This window comes from Mercurialis annua, linkage group LG5 (assembly GCF_937616625.2).
Source record: "Mercurialis annua linkage group LG5, ddMerAnnu1.2, whole genome shotgun sequence".
NCBI classification, from domain to species: Eukaryota; Viridiplantae; Streptophyta; class Magnoliopsida; order Malpighiales; family Euphorbiaceae; genus Mercurialis; species Mercurialis annua.
In genome coordinates this window covers 54,090,712-54,104,322 of record NC_065574.1, presented here as the reverse complement: position 1 = coordinate 54,104,322, position 13,611 = coordinate 54,090,712, and the positions used below count along the sequence as shown (strand labels likewise).

The 13,611-nt window shown below is 31.0% G+C and overlaps 1 protein-coding gene across 2 annotated transcripts; it reads left to right on the top strand.

The window, feature by feature from the left end:
- The first annotated feature begins 2,423 nt into the window (after positions 1-2,423).
- LOC126680013 (codeine O-demethylase-like) lies at positions 2,424-8,461 on the top strand. Of its 2 annotated transcripts, XR_007641023.2 has the most exons (5): positions 2,424-2,821; positions 3,295-3,542; positions 4,859-5,189; positions 7,202-7,946; positions 8,083-8,221. XR_007641023.2 is itself a non-coding variant. In XM_050375043.2 (4 exons), the coding sequence occupies exons 1-4, from the start codon at positions 2,576-2,578 to the stop codon at positions 8,332-8,334; spliced, it is 1,077 nt and encodes a 358-aa protein (XP_050231000.1). In that variant the 5' UTR covers positions 2,429-2,575; the 3' UTR covers positions 8,335-8,461. The 2 variants fall into 2 exon arrangements, 1 of the variants encoding a protein (XP_050231000.1); XM_050375043.2 differs by lacking the exon at positions 7,202-7,946 and having other exon boundaries at positions 2,429-2,821; positions 8,083-8,461.
- The last annotated feature ends 5,150 nt before the right edge of the window (positions 8,462-13,611 follow it).

The window sequence follows — 13,611 nt, the reverse complement described above, 5'->3', positions numbered from 1 at the left end:
TTTTAGAGTTAGAAACCTTCAAATAACGATCCAACCAACCAGATTGTAATAAATCTTCTCAGGAACAACATATATAAATAGGGGCCCAATCCGACGGTAAAATTTGGAAATATGGACGGTTTACTAAAGCATGACATATTTGAAAAGCGCACAAACACATCTATCATAATTACCTGGAAACGAATCAAATCAACATCGAATACCTACACGACACATGTGAAACAAACAAGATACAAAACAAGACTTAATCAAGTGTCACAATGCTAAAACCAATCCGAACCTATTCGAAATCAAGTCGACAACATAACAAGAAAATATGGGGTGTTATACGCGCCGCGCTAACATGGGTCGCATCGCTCCCGCGAATGGCGTGACGTGCCAAATTCTACACGTCCCCAAAACTTCAATTTTTCGCTATTCTGACGTGGTTCCGACACTAAAACACGTCCATGACACCAATCCATCAATAAAACAACTTAAATTCACAGTATAAACACCTAAAACGTTAAGAATTCAACTAATTGATACAGTTACCGTAAACTATTCGAATATATATTAAAATATATAAAATTAAAGTCGAATTCTTAATTATTACCCTATATACGTGCGGATTATCGAAGAAATTATAGTCGGAAACTAGAAATTGAGCGATCGAAACTTTAATCGCCGCTCCCTTGCTTCGCGTGAGAAAGAAAGAAATGGTTTCTGGAACCATTCCTTTCATTTTCCAAAATATATATATTATATATATATATATATATTTAACATGGCTAATTTGCAATTTGGTCCCTAGCTCAATTGAACACTTTAACCCAAATTTTTAATTATCTTCTCCATTTAATTACAGAAACTAATTCTGTATTTTATGAGACTTCACACATAAATTTTAAAAATATAAAACTAATAAAGATATAATGTTTATTCGCACTAGACTTATATTCCATTTTATATTTTTTTATAGATATTTTTGATCCCGCTCAGTTCCACTTAACTATTTACACTTCGTCCAAATTTTATGAAATTTTGACGATAACTACTTAAAAATATTTCATGAATATTAACTCTGGATTTAAAATTTATTTTTTAAATTTTACTCATTCCCGATCAATCTGCTTTACCTATCAAAAAAATTCAAACTTAATTTTTATCCCTCGATAAATAAAACAGGTCTTGATTTGACGATTTTTTTCTTAATAGTCAAACTTTAAAACATTATTTTTATAATTTTAATTGTCTAAATCCGGTCTCGTGGCATAGCGTGACGATTAGAAATTGCAGGATATTAAATTTTCTCTACCTTATAAAATTCATCTTTTTTTTTTGGTTAGAGGAGGATGTTTAATGCACTCTATTTGTTTTATTAGAGGGGGATTTTTGATCAGGTTCGGCCAATTTATAGGTTGATATAATTCAATATGCTCGAAAATGATTTTTTTTTTTTTTTATGTCAAGCTGAGGGGGAAGTGATATTTCGAAAATTTATAAAATTAGCCTAACTAATGTTTTTGGATGAAAATGGTCCACTAAATTGTTATGATTCGAAATCTGTATGCTTACTCTTTATGAAATGTCCAATCCATGTCTCCCATATATCAGGTCCACACGAAAACCACCACATATTTTTTCTGATCCGAAACAATAATTACAAATACTTTGTCCGTACTAATTTATTGACATGCATTATTATTATTTTTGTCAATGATTGAACATGCATTATTACACGCACCAAATTTGATAGTAGAAGTGGCCATAACTTGATTGAACCGTAAAGTGGCCTGGTTAAATCTGATCCGAAACAAATTAGTAATTCTTTTTATCAAAAAAAAAACTATTCAATATTAAGTGTTAGCAAAGGTTATCGTAAGGATTAGTATTTTTTTTTAAATCAGGCGAAACAACTGCATGCAGAAAGTCAGGGTCGAATCCCTGACATCCGAATGTACACAGAGGATTAGGCTAAGCCCTTAAGTACAGACAGATTAAATTTTAAATCGGTCTAAACTAACATGATATTAAAAGGAGGCTAGATTCAAGATATTTAATATTTTTTAAAACTGGAACCGGCTGTTCAATTTCAAATAAAAGCTATACTTTAAATTATTATATACATATATAGTTAATTATTGATATATTATTTGTATTTTATAATATACACAATTGTAAATGTAAAATATTATTTATTTATTTTAATATATTCTAATCTCTTATTACTTTTAAAAACTAATCATTAATTTAATTTAATTTTTATAATAAAGTACGACTGTATTTATCATATATAAATAATTAATTAACAATATCTTAATTATGAGAAAAATTGATAAAATGTAAATTTTAAAATGGATAATATTATATAGTTTAAAGCAGAAAACTATATTATTAAATTCTAGTTCATTATTTTCTCAAAGATTAAAATAATAAAATGGATAATTGCCAACTATAAACTCTTCCTAAATCCGCACTGAATTTAAATGTGTCTTCAACTATGAGTCTATGAACCTATAAACCGTAGCCACATTTAATTGATAGTACAAAAGAGAGTGAAATTGGATGCTCTGCATCTCTCACCACATTGCCAATGGAGTCCAATCTTGAAACATTAACCCAGAGAAGCAGCCTCCCAGTGCCTTATGTTCAGGAGCTGGCAAAGAGATCGTTGGCTACAGTTCCATCTAGATATGTAAGACCTGATCTGGACCCTCCATTTCTATCCAATTCTTCTTCGCCCGATCAAGTTCCGATCATCGACATGAGCAAATTGCTTTCTGAAGAATCCGAGCTCGACAAGTTTCATAATGCTTGCAAAGATTGGGGGTTCTTTCAGGTATGGATATCTATATAATATTATAGACTAATTTGACTTAGTTAAATTGATCACTTTCTATATAAATTGGATTATTGATCATTATTTCTTCTGAAAAATATATATTAATTTGGAGGAATTAATGATCTTAGACTTTTGTTTCTCTATGCGATATTCGGGTAGAACCAAGTTAAAATTCTAGTTTCGTTAAGAATTTTGAAAACTTTAATTAATTTGGCTATGTTTGATTTATTTTCTGAAATTTCCGAATTAACAAAATCTGCCAAATTATGTTATTTCATAATTTTTTTATAAAACTTAATATTAATTGACCTCCTAAATTTACATGTAATGAGAAATTAACACCTTTTCTGAATTTTTAATAATTAATGTTAATTAAAAATTTAGTTATACGGTTTACTGAAATAGCTATATAAATTGTTCATTGATTAGTTATTGAAATTAACAAAATAATTTAATTGTTTCTCACACAGTTGATTAACCATGGAGTTAGTGAGTCATTGGTGGAGACAATGAAAATAGAAGCTAAAAATTTATTTAATCTTCCGAGTGATGAGAAAAAGAAATTTGCTAGTGTGAATGGAGAAGTTGAAGGGTATGGTCAATTATTTGTTGTCTCCGAAGAACAGAAGCTTGATTGGTGTGATGTCTTAAGCCTTACCACTATCCCTATCCATTTGCGGAAGGACAATTTGTTTCCAAACTTGCCTATTCCATTAAGGTATAATTAATTTCCTATAGCTCTCATCTCGGCTTAAAATAATTTACGTTTATTGAACTATACATTATTTATTTTTTGATTTAAGTAGAAAGTTGCTCCATCAATTTATAAATAATGAATAATTAGCACATAAATTAATTTTAACATTAGTGGTTATGCATAATTAATTTTATTTTTATAATTTACTTCCTTAACTTATAAACTAATTGGTCCTTCAATTAGCAAGTTTTCCTTTTAACTTATAAGGTAATTTATAAAAACGGATATATATATATATATATATATATATATATATATATATATATATATATATATATATATATATATATATATATATATGTCCACCAACTTTAAAACTGATTTGCCCATAAAATTAATTTATCTGCTAATTATCTATTGTTTACAAATTGACAGGTAAATTATTATATAAGTTTTTATTTTTTTATTATCATCAATTTACGTTTTACAATTTACTAAATTATGTTTTCTCAATGAGAGGTTATTCGGTGAATTCAGACAAATTATCAATTTGTGCCCGATTGAAGTTAGTGGTTATGGTCAATTAACAGAGATATTTTTAGGTAGACTCAGTCCACCACGTCATCTGTGGACTAAACCAATCATATCATAACACCTCATTAAAAGAGGGTATTCTTGTAATATCATTATTGAAAAGTGTATGCAAATAACAAACGAAATTATAAGAATACCCTCATTTTAATGAGGTGTTATGATATGATTGGATTAGTCCACGGATGACGTGGTAGACCGAGTCTACCTAAGAATTTCTCCAATTAACAAATGATGTATACACATCCAATCTTTGCCGGTATCATAAAGTTTAATTTTGTTATATTTTTTTTCCTTTAAAAATAAAAAATAATACTAATTGAACAAAAATTTATTAAAGTATTTCTAAAGTCTTCTCATATCAACTTTTATTGATCATGCCCGTGGATAACTTGATGAAAGACTTATAAATATAATACAAATTACTCCCTCCGTCCCATTCTAATTGAAAAAATTTCAATTGCACATTATTTAAAAAAATTTGGTAATATTACTTTTATATCCTCACATTACATTAAATGCATCACGACTTTTTAAAAATATGCTTTCTAATTGCATTAATTGAAGAGGGTAAAAAGAGAAAAGTCATGTGAAAAGTACTCTATAAATAGTAATAGTCAATTAGAATGGGACACCCAAAATAAAAAATATGTTCAATTATAATAGGACGGAGGGAATACTTTTTTATACAGCCTTTACAAATTTCTCTCCCTATAATTTTACGATATTTTTCATGTTTATGACAGAAATGCGCTTGAAGCTTACTCGAAAGAAATGAAAAATCTTTCTATGAAAATAATAAATTTAGTGGCAAAATCTCTAAAAATAAAACCCAATGATGATTTGGTGGGACTATTTGAACCAGAAGGGTGGCAGGCAATGAGATTGAATTATTATCCTCCATGTCCACAGCCTGAACTTGTAATGGGCATTTCTCCTCATTCAGATGCCAGTGGATTCACCATTCTTCTGCAAGTCAATGAAACCGATGGACTCCAAATTAAGAAGGACAAAAATTGGGTTTCGATTCAACCCGTCGCTAATGCTTTTATCATCAACATCGGAGACATGTTTGAGGTAACTATTTAGCTATAACTTATAACTATGATATCGAGTATATGCTCATGTCGTCTTAGAATCAAATCTTTGAGGGCATTTCCAATTCATTAGACCATAGGGCATTTCAATGGGAGTCATAAAAATTTACTCATTATTTTTTAATTAGGTGAATTTTTATTAAATTTAGTCCACTAGAAGTCACCAATTCCTTCCCCAAAAAAACATATTTTTTTTAATATTTTATTTCTTTTTAATTCTTAACAATTTTTATATTTTTTTACCAATTACACTCACAAATTTATTTGTATTTATATTTTAAAAAAGAAGATGTTAGTAATGTTTTTTTAAAAAAAATTGTATTATTTAAAAATTAATTTATATTAAAATTAGTAAAAATTATCATTACATAATTTATTCCAATTAAAACAATAAAAAAGGTAAAATTTTCTATATATGTTGCCTCCACAAATGCTTTTGATTATGTAGTATCATAGTATGTTTTATTTTTGGGTTATTATCTCTTAAAATTATCTATGTTATGTTTTTATGTTATTATCTCATACAATTATATTTATATAATTTTATGTTATCGTCTCATAAAATTATTTATGTAATATTTTTATATTATCGTCTCGTAAATTATTTATATAATATATTGAAATTAATTATAAAATTTTATTATAAAAAATAAATGAACGATATATTTTAATGTGATTGTGCGTGAAATTAGTCTATAATCAATTGATAATTAAATTTTAATTAAATAAATAATATATAATAAACCATTAATATTAAATTATAATTTAGCCAAATAATAGAAAACAATTATTGGTGTGATCGCCAACGAGCTTTTACACTTGCAAAATGGACGGAAAGATAGTTTATTGATCTTAAAGCTTGATTTCCATAAAACTTTTGATAGCATCAACATGAATTACCTTCTTTCTGCCATGAGATTGCTGAGTTTTCCTAGAAGTTGGATCAACTGGATGACACGACTGCATCGACTTCTATATTACTTAATGGCAGCTATACGAAACGAAACCTTTTCATTTGGAAAGAGGACTTAGGCAAGGTGGCCATTTGTCCTCTTATCTTTTTGCTATTGCTTTAAAAGGTTTGAACGCTATTTTACAGAGAGCTAAATCTATGGACCTTATTACGGGATATGCGGATAATGACAGCCTTGATTCTGTTTCTCAGTTGCAATTTGCTAACAATACTTTGCTTCTATTGTCTTATGATATTTGTAAACTGCAAAATTTGACTATTATTCTCAGAGGTTTTGAGCTTATTACGGATTTAAAGATCAACAATCACAAGAGTTCTTTAATGGGCATAAATATTGAAGACATTGACCTTCACAATGCTTCAAATATTATAGGCTATAGGATGGATAGCGTACCAATTCGCTACGTACCTTGAACTGCCTCTGTCATATAGGAAAATTTCTTCAGGCAATTGATCATGTGGTTATGAGGTTCTAGTCGAAGTTATTCTTATGAAAAGGTTCTTTATTGTCTCCGGCTAGTCGTTTAACTCTCGTCAAATTGTTTCTTCAATGTGTTCTGACTTATTTTATGTCGATTTTTAAAATGCCTATCAGTGTTCAAAATTCCTTGTAGTCCAATATTGAGGCATTTCTTATAGAAAGGAGATATCTCTAGCATAACCTTGTGCAAAATCTCATGGAATTCAATTTGCCGCGATTTTATTGATGGAGGTTTGAGCTTAGTTTTTCTTAAGGATAGAAATCTTTGTTTGCTTTATAAATGGATATGGAAAATTTAGGTGGATCATTGTTCTTTATTGGAGAAAGTTGTATATTCTTCTTCAAACATTGGGAGATGGAACAATTTCCAAAATGCCGTCATATATGGAAAGGTCTTAGGAGTTCATGCTTTCTTGATCAAACTTCTTGAAACGCTTTCATTAGCCATGTTACTTTTTTGGTTAATAATGGAGTTTTGATATCATTTTAGCATGATAACTAGCTCAATTGTTGTTCGCCTTTTTCCATTTATCTTCAGCTTTATGGTTTAACTAAGCAGAAAGATAGTACATTCAGCCGAGTGAAGTCTGCAAGTTGGAGCTGGACGAAGGTTTAGAATCTGTGAAAAATCCAAGCTACTTCTTCTTCAAGCTGTTGTTGATCAGTTCGTCCTTACAGGCAGAGAAGAGGCGGTTTGCTGGAACGGCAAACTGCGGTCATACTCTGGGCCCTGGCCATTTTTTTGGTGTGCTATCTCGTCCTCAACCTACATTCAGCGCTGTTTTTCCCTCATTGTGGAAGTCGGTTTCTTCTCCTCGTATTAATTTCTTCATTGGACAACTCTTCACGACCGGATCGTTAGTCGTTCCTTTGTCGCTCTTAGGAGCATTATTCCGGTTATTGATGTGGGTTGCAGGTGTTGTGGAGAAGATGAAATAAATGATCACATCCTGTACATTTGCAAGGTTGATTTGAAATTTGAGTATCTCTAAGATGGGTTTGCTTTAGGTAATGCCTCGTTGCCAAAATGATTTCTTGCTATCTTTGCGACACTTGATTCATAAGAGTTATTATCCGGATTTGTGGCTGAGTTTACGGGTTTTTGCAACTTGTAATCTTCTGAAGAGCAGGAACTTACGTATTTTTCAGAGGAAGTTCACTTCTTTTCATGACGTGGTGTTTGATAGTTTTACTCTGACTTTGAACTTCTACAAATATTCGAAGCTATCTTTTCCTTATTACAGTTTTAAATTCTTTAGAAGTTCGGATTGTATTTTACTCAGGTGATTGTTCTTTGTTTTGCCTTGGTCATAAGTCGTGTTTTGGCTTACAAATTTCATTTAAAAAAGTCATTTTACTTTTAAAATATAAAGATAGTAATTGATTAATTGTAATATTTTTTTTCAATTAATTTTGTAGGTTATGTCGAATGGAATTTATCCAAGCATAGAGCATAGAGCAGTAGTTGACTCAGTAAAAGAGAGAATTTCAATTGCCACATTTTATAGTCCAAGACTGGATGCAGAGATCGGTCCGATGCCGAGTCTGATTACTCCCCAAACTGCACCATTGTTTAGAAGATTCGCATATGCAGACTATTTGAAAGGCTTATTTTCTCATGAACTCGATGGAAAATCTCGACTTCATATGTTTAGAGTTTCTCAAAATTGAAGGCAGAGAGAAAAACATATAATTTAAACTATTTTAATTATATGAGTGGAGATTAATTTGCTTCCATATTAGTACTCATTTCTACTATATTTTTATATTAAAGATGATGTTAATTGTTTTATGATTACATTTGCTTCCGTTGTATGAGCAAATTTTGGAGATCTTTTTCTTTTGTTTGGATCTGGAATATTTGATGAAAAGTTTAACATATCCTTATATTGCATTATATTTGGAATTGTTTATAGTAGAAAAATAAATTAGAATAATATGAAATGGTTATCTGAATTGTTTTTCTTTCAATTTAAACAAATGACTATAATTGAATAGAAAATTGGTAATATTGATTCAGACTTTATAGAATAATGAAATAGAAAGCAAACCGAGCTAGTACATTAATTAATTTAGGTCTAATGTCTTAAAAAACCCTGACCTTTTAGCCCCTTTTCAATCATACCCTGACGTTGAAAATTTGTCAATTTTACCCTATTTTGTATTTTTGTGTTTCAATTGTACCCTGAAAAATTAAATTAACGTCTTTTTCGTTTGGAAATTTGTTTAAAACATTCTCCATGTCTAGCATATATTAATTGTACGTTTTTAAAATTTATTTAAATTTAGTAAAATTAATTAAGAATTTAAGTTAGTGTTAATATGATTATGGGTTTTAGTTAGTTTTTAAAAATAAAGGACTTATTTGTACTTTTTTGAATAAAAAAGAATTTAATTTCATGTTTAAACTTAGTTAATTGAATGATTTCATCATTTAAGTTAAAAAATTAACAAAAATTAAAAAATTGGGATACAATTGAAAACGGAAAATTCAAAAGTGGGTAAAATTGACAAATTTTCAACGTCGGGGTGAAATTAAAAACAAAATTAAAGGTGAGGGTTTTTTGAGCGATTAGGCCATTAATTTACGTACACTAGCAATTCCCTGCCATTCATTACTAGTTAGACCTGTGTCGGAGCCACAAATTTATTTTAAAGGTGGTGGCATTCTGTTTAGGCAAATAATATTATTAGATTCTTTTATTATTTTACTATGATGGTGGAAATTAAATGATTGAGTTTTTTTTTATATTTTAATTGTTTAAATTTTATTTTGAAAACGTAAATAATATTTAATAATATTTCGAAGATTAATTGTTCTTTTTTTCAAAAAAATTGTTACTTCAAGAAATCAATCATTATTCTATAAAAATACTTAAATAGATCATTGGTAGAATTGTTGAGCATGGACTAACAAACAATAGGACCATTAACAAACTCTTTCCCTGACATTTTTCCTAAAACACTAACTCTAAAAATAACTCTAAAATTTAAACAGCTAATCCTAATATGTAGAACTGCAATCAACAACTTCCTCTCTAACTTGCCATGGGGGACGGTCGAATTGCAATGTTCATTAACATTCAAATTGTAATGTTCATTAACATTCAAAAGTTAAAAAAATTAAATAATTTCTAAAACTCAAAAGGAAATTAGATAATTTTCGAGAGTTGGGAGATAGACATTGGCCATATGACCTCTAATAGGAATATAATTGCCCCCTTTGTTGTTTTAGTAAAACTATCTCGTATTCATATTTGTTTTGAGTATCTATATACTTATTTCATATTTGAGCATTTTAGGCAGAATGTAGGTGTGTTTCACGATTACAGCCACAGCACAACACATTAACATAAATCAAATGATAAAGAAATGGATTAAATATTTTGTTAACCCAGAGAGAAAATAAATCTCATAGGTGGATTGGATTTAAGACTATAAAAACGAATTGAGTGGAAATCATAAGCCACAAATCGACTAAACCAAGAATTGCAATTGAATTAAAATAATTAAATCACTTATCAAGTGTTTTGAACACCAATAATTGAAGGAAAATCGACAAGAAAAAGTTTAGAATGACAACTAGGGTTTGGGAATGAGTGGGGGTTGGAAAAATCACATTCAGGGTTCTTATTTCGCAACAAAGGCCAAAACAACTTTTTATATAGAAAAAACGCAGTCAAAGATCGTTGGGGACCTTCCACGATCGTTACAAGAATTCAATCACTTATCAAGTGTTCTGGACACCAATAATTGAAGGAAAATCGCCAAGGAAAAATTTAGAATGACAATTAGGGTTTGTGAATGAGTGGGGGCTGGAAAAATTGCATATAGGGTTCTTATTTCACAACAAAGGCCAAAACAGCTTTTTATATAGAAAAGACGCAGTCAACGATCGTTGGGACCTTCCACAATCGTTAAAAGTATCCACGATTGTTGGCCGGATCGTCGGGCAGCTCGTGAAGTGTTCGACAACTAAAAATAAAAGTTAACAATCGTTGAACCCATTTCAACGATCGTTAAAATCTTTGATTGAACGTTCGAATAAAAATAATCCTCTTAGGAACAACATATACAAAGGGGGGGCCGATCTGCCGATACAATTGGGAGTATGGACGTTTTACTAAGAGATGAGAGATTTGGAAAACATGCGAAAACAACTTCAATAGCTACCTGAAAATGAATCGAATAAAAAACGAATACTCACATCGACACATGTGACACATACAAGATACAAAACAAGACTTAATCAAGGTGTCACAAAGCTAAAACCAATCTTAACCAATCTGAAATCAAGTCGAAAACATGACGTAAAAATACGGAATGTTACATTACCGTTGGCAAAAACAAAAATCTCATCATTACAATATAAAAAACATAAATAATTAAAAACATTCATCGAAGGGGACCGCCTCCAAAGCCTACAAGACTCTATAAAAGCAACTAATACTCGGATAGTATCGGGATAAAGTTGTCCAAGGAGAACACTCAACTCATAACTTACGTCAAAAACTAAAGGGTTTAGAGAAAATCTAAGCCCAACAAGGAGTTAGTTCTTCAAACAATACTATTTCCTGAGGTGAACCAGGGTAGCAATGAGCCCCAATAAGAGAATTAGGTTTTTTAACTCCATATTCAAAAGAAAAAAATTATCTAGAATAAATTTCTAAGACTTGCTCATAAAAAGACCCCTAAGAGACATACACTCCTTGGCGATCTCACAGTTTTCTTTCCTATTCGCCATTTCTAGAAATTATGACAAGAAAACAGATAAACAACAAAAATCCTCAAGTGAAAAGACGGCAAGATTAAAACAAAAAATATAGAAGAAAAATGAAGAACGCTGGGAATGTCAAGAATGTAAAATAAATGCGCAAACTACAAGATTTAAAATCATAAGCAAAAAAACAATTAAATACCTGAAATTAAGATGGGACAGATGAGATGGAAGACAAAAGGCAAAAAATGAAACCTAAGCTAAATGCACCGTACAAATTGAAAGAACAAGGTAAAACTCAAGAAAAATAGAAGAAATTTTCAAATAAAAAGCGAAAATGAGGAAGAAGAAGAAGAAATATATAACACGCGCACATTTCAAGGAAGAAATGATGACGGTTAAGAAACCGAAGGGTTGAAACCTTGCGACACGCTGTTGACAAAAATGCTCACGCAATAATGCCAACTCGTAGTAATCCGGAAGTCGGATGTCGATCCCACGAAGACAAGGGGTTTAAAGTGAATGAAATTGACTTTGATTTTCAATTCGGAAAGCAAAGAGTAGTTGGATTTTTGATTAAAAACAGCGGAACTAAAATTAAACAAACACTGATTAGACTAAGAAGCAATTAAGAATTAAACGATTAATTGATTAACGGATTAAAAACGATAATTAAAAGCGCCTAAGGGTTGCTAATCATGCCATCGAGATTCCTAGGTAATAGGTCGGGTATATGGGTGTTGGTTCGGGTCGAGCCGTTCTAAAGTATCTAAATCCGCTCTCTCGAGCCGGAAATTGACGAATCGACAATTGATTAATGAGTCGAAATCCAAATCACTCTCGCACAAGTGGATGTCGACTACAACAATCAATCCGATTAATCCGCAACTCAAACAACCGCTAAATCCCCAAATCACTCTCGCGCATTTAGGTCTTAAGCTTATGTTTAACAAGGTCTATTCAATTAGCTTAACTCTCGTCCTCACTAATCAAACACAAATCATCAAATAAGGAGCTAACTTATTTCAAGCATTAAGATCATTGAACACAACAAAACCCTAACCCATACAACCCTAACCAATCATCTAACAATCATACATAGCAATCATAAACAACCCCTAGACTAGGAGTTTAGCTACTCATGATTAAAGTAAAAACAACAACTAAGCAATAGTAAATCATCATAATAAAAGTGAGAAAGCTTACCTCAAATAACAATGAAGAACAATAAAGCATGAACAAGATAATGAAGATTCAATAACTAAGCTTGTATTAAAGATGAATTCAAAACCCAAAATCTGGAAATAAAAGCTTCAATATCCTTAACAATGGAGGAATCTCCAAGAACAAGTCACCAACTAAGGGAATAATTGCTAGAGTAATAAATGTTGCTACAAAAGAGGCTTACCCTAAAATGTGACATAAGGTGTCCTAATATAGTAAAGCCCAAAAAGGAAATAAAAAACATCCTATTACAAGCTTGTTTGTCCAAAAGTGGAAGTGGGCCAAGAGAGCACAAGACCCAAAGCTGATTTGAAATGCTGAATTCTGGGCCTTCTCGATCGAGAAGCTTCATTAAAGTCAGCTTCTCGATCGAGAAGCTTGATGTCCAAAATCCCTGCCGAATTTTGCTCTTCTTCTCGATCGAGAAGCAAGGTGAAATTGTGCTTCTCGATCGAGACCATGCAGGAGAAAGGCTTCTTTGATCTTTTCTTCGCCCTTTGCTTCAATCTCTCTCTCGACTTCCACATATCATCGATTCTTTGCTCTTTTGGACTCAAAACCCTTCACATACGCTTCGTTCATCCTGAAACAGTAAAACACGTAATAAGCGATATAATCACTCGAAACATGCAACAAAAGTATACAAAGCGATGCGAAAGAGACTCGTAATATAGGAGTATTTTACTCCTATCAAACCTCCTCACACTAAACCTTGCTTGTCCTCAAGCAAGAAATGCATTAAACCACAACTAACTTAGAGACATTGGCAAGGTTGAACACACATCAATATTCATACTCCCATTACCAAATTGTACAAATGCAAATGTCTAATGTCAACAACTATAATCAATGCGAACAAATGAGCAATGCAATTTGTAATGACATAATGCGAAGGCAAAGAGAACACAATTGCATTAGTTTAACATTAATCTTGGACACTCAAGCTATCACCATCGTTTACGGGACATGCGATTATTTGGTTAAGCAACAATGTAGGGCAAGTCATG

Bases quoted from the DNA above. Each gene is read 5' to 3' on its own strand.
- LOC126680013 (XM_050375043.2), top strand. From the start codon at position 2,576: ATGGAGTCCAATCTTGAAACATTAACCCAGAGAAGCAGCCTCCCAGTG. The intron at 3,543-4,858 runs GTATAATTAATT...TGTTTATGACAG, and splicing joins AACTTGCCTATTCCATTAAG to AAATGCGCTTGAAGCTTACT. The intron at 5,190-8,082 runs GTAACTATTTAG...TTAATTTTGTAG, and splicing joins ACATCGGAGACATGTTTGAG to GTTATGTCGAATGGAATTTA.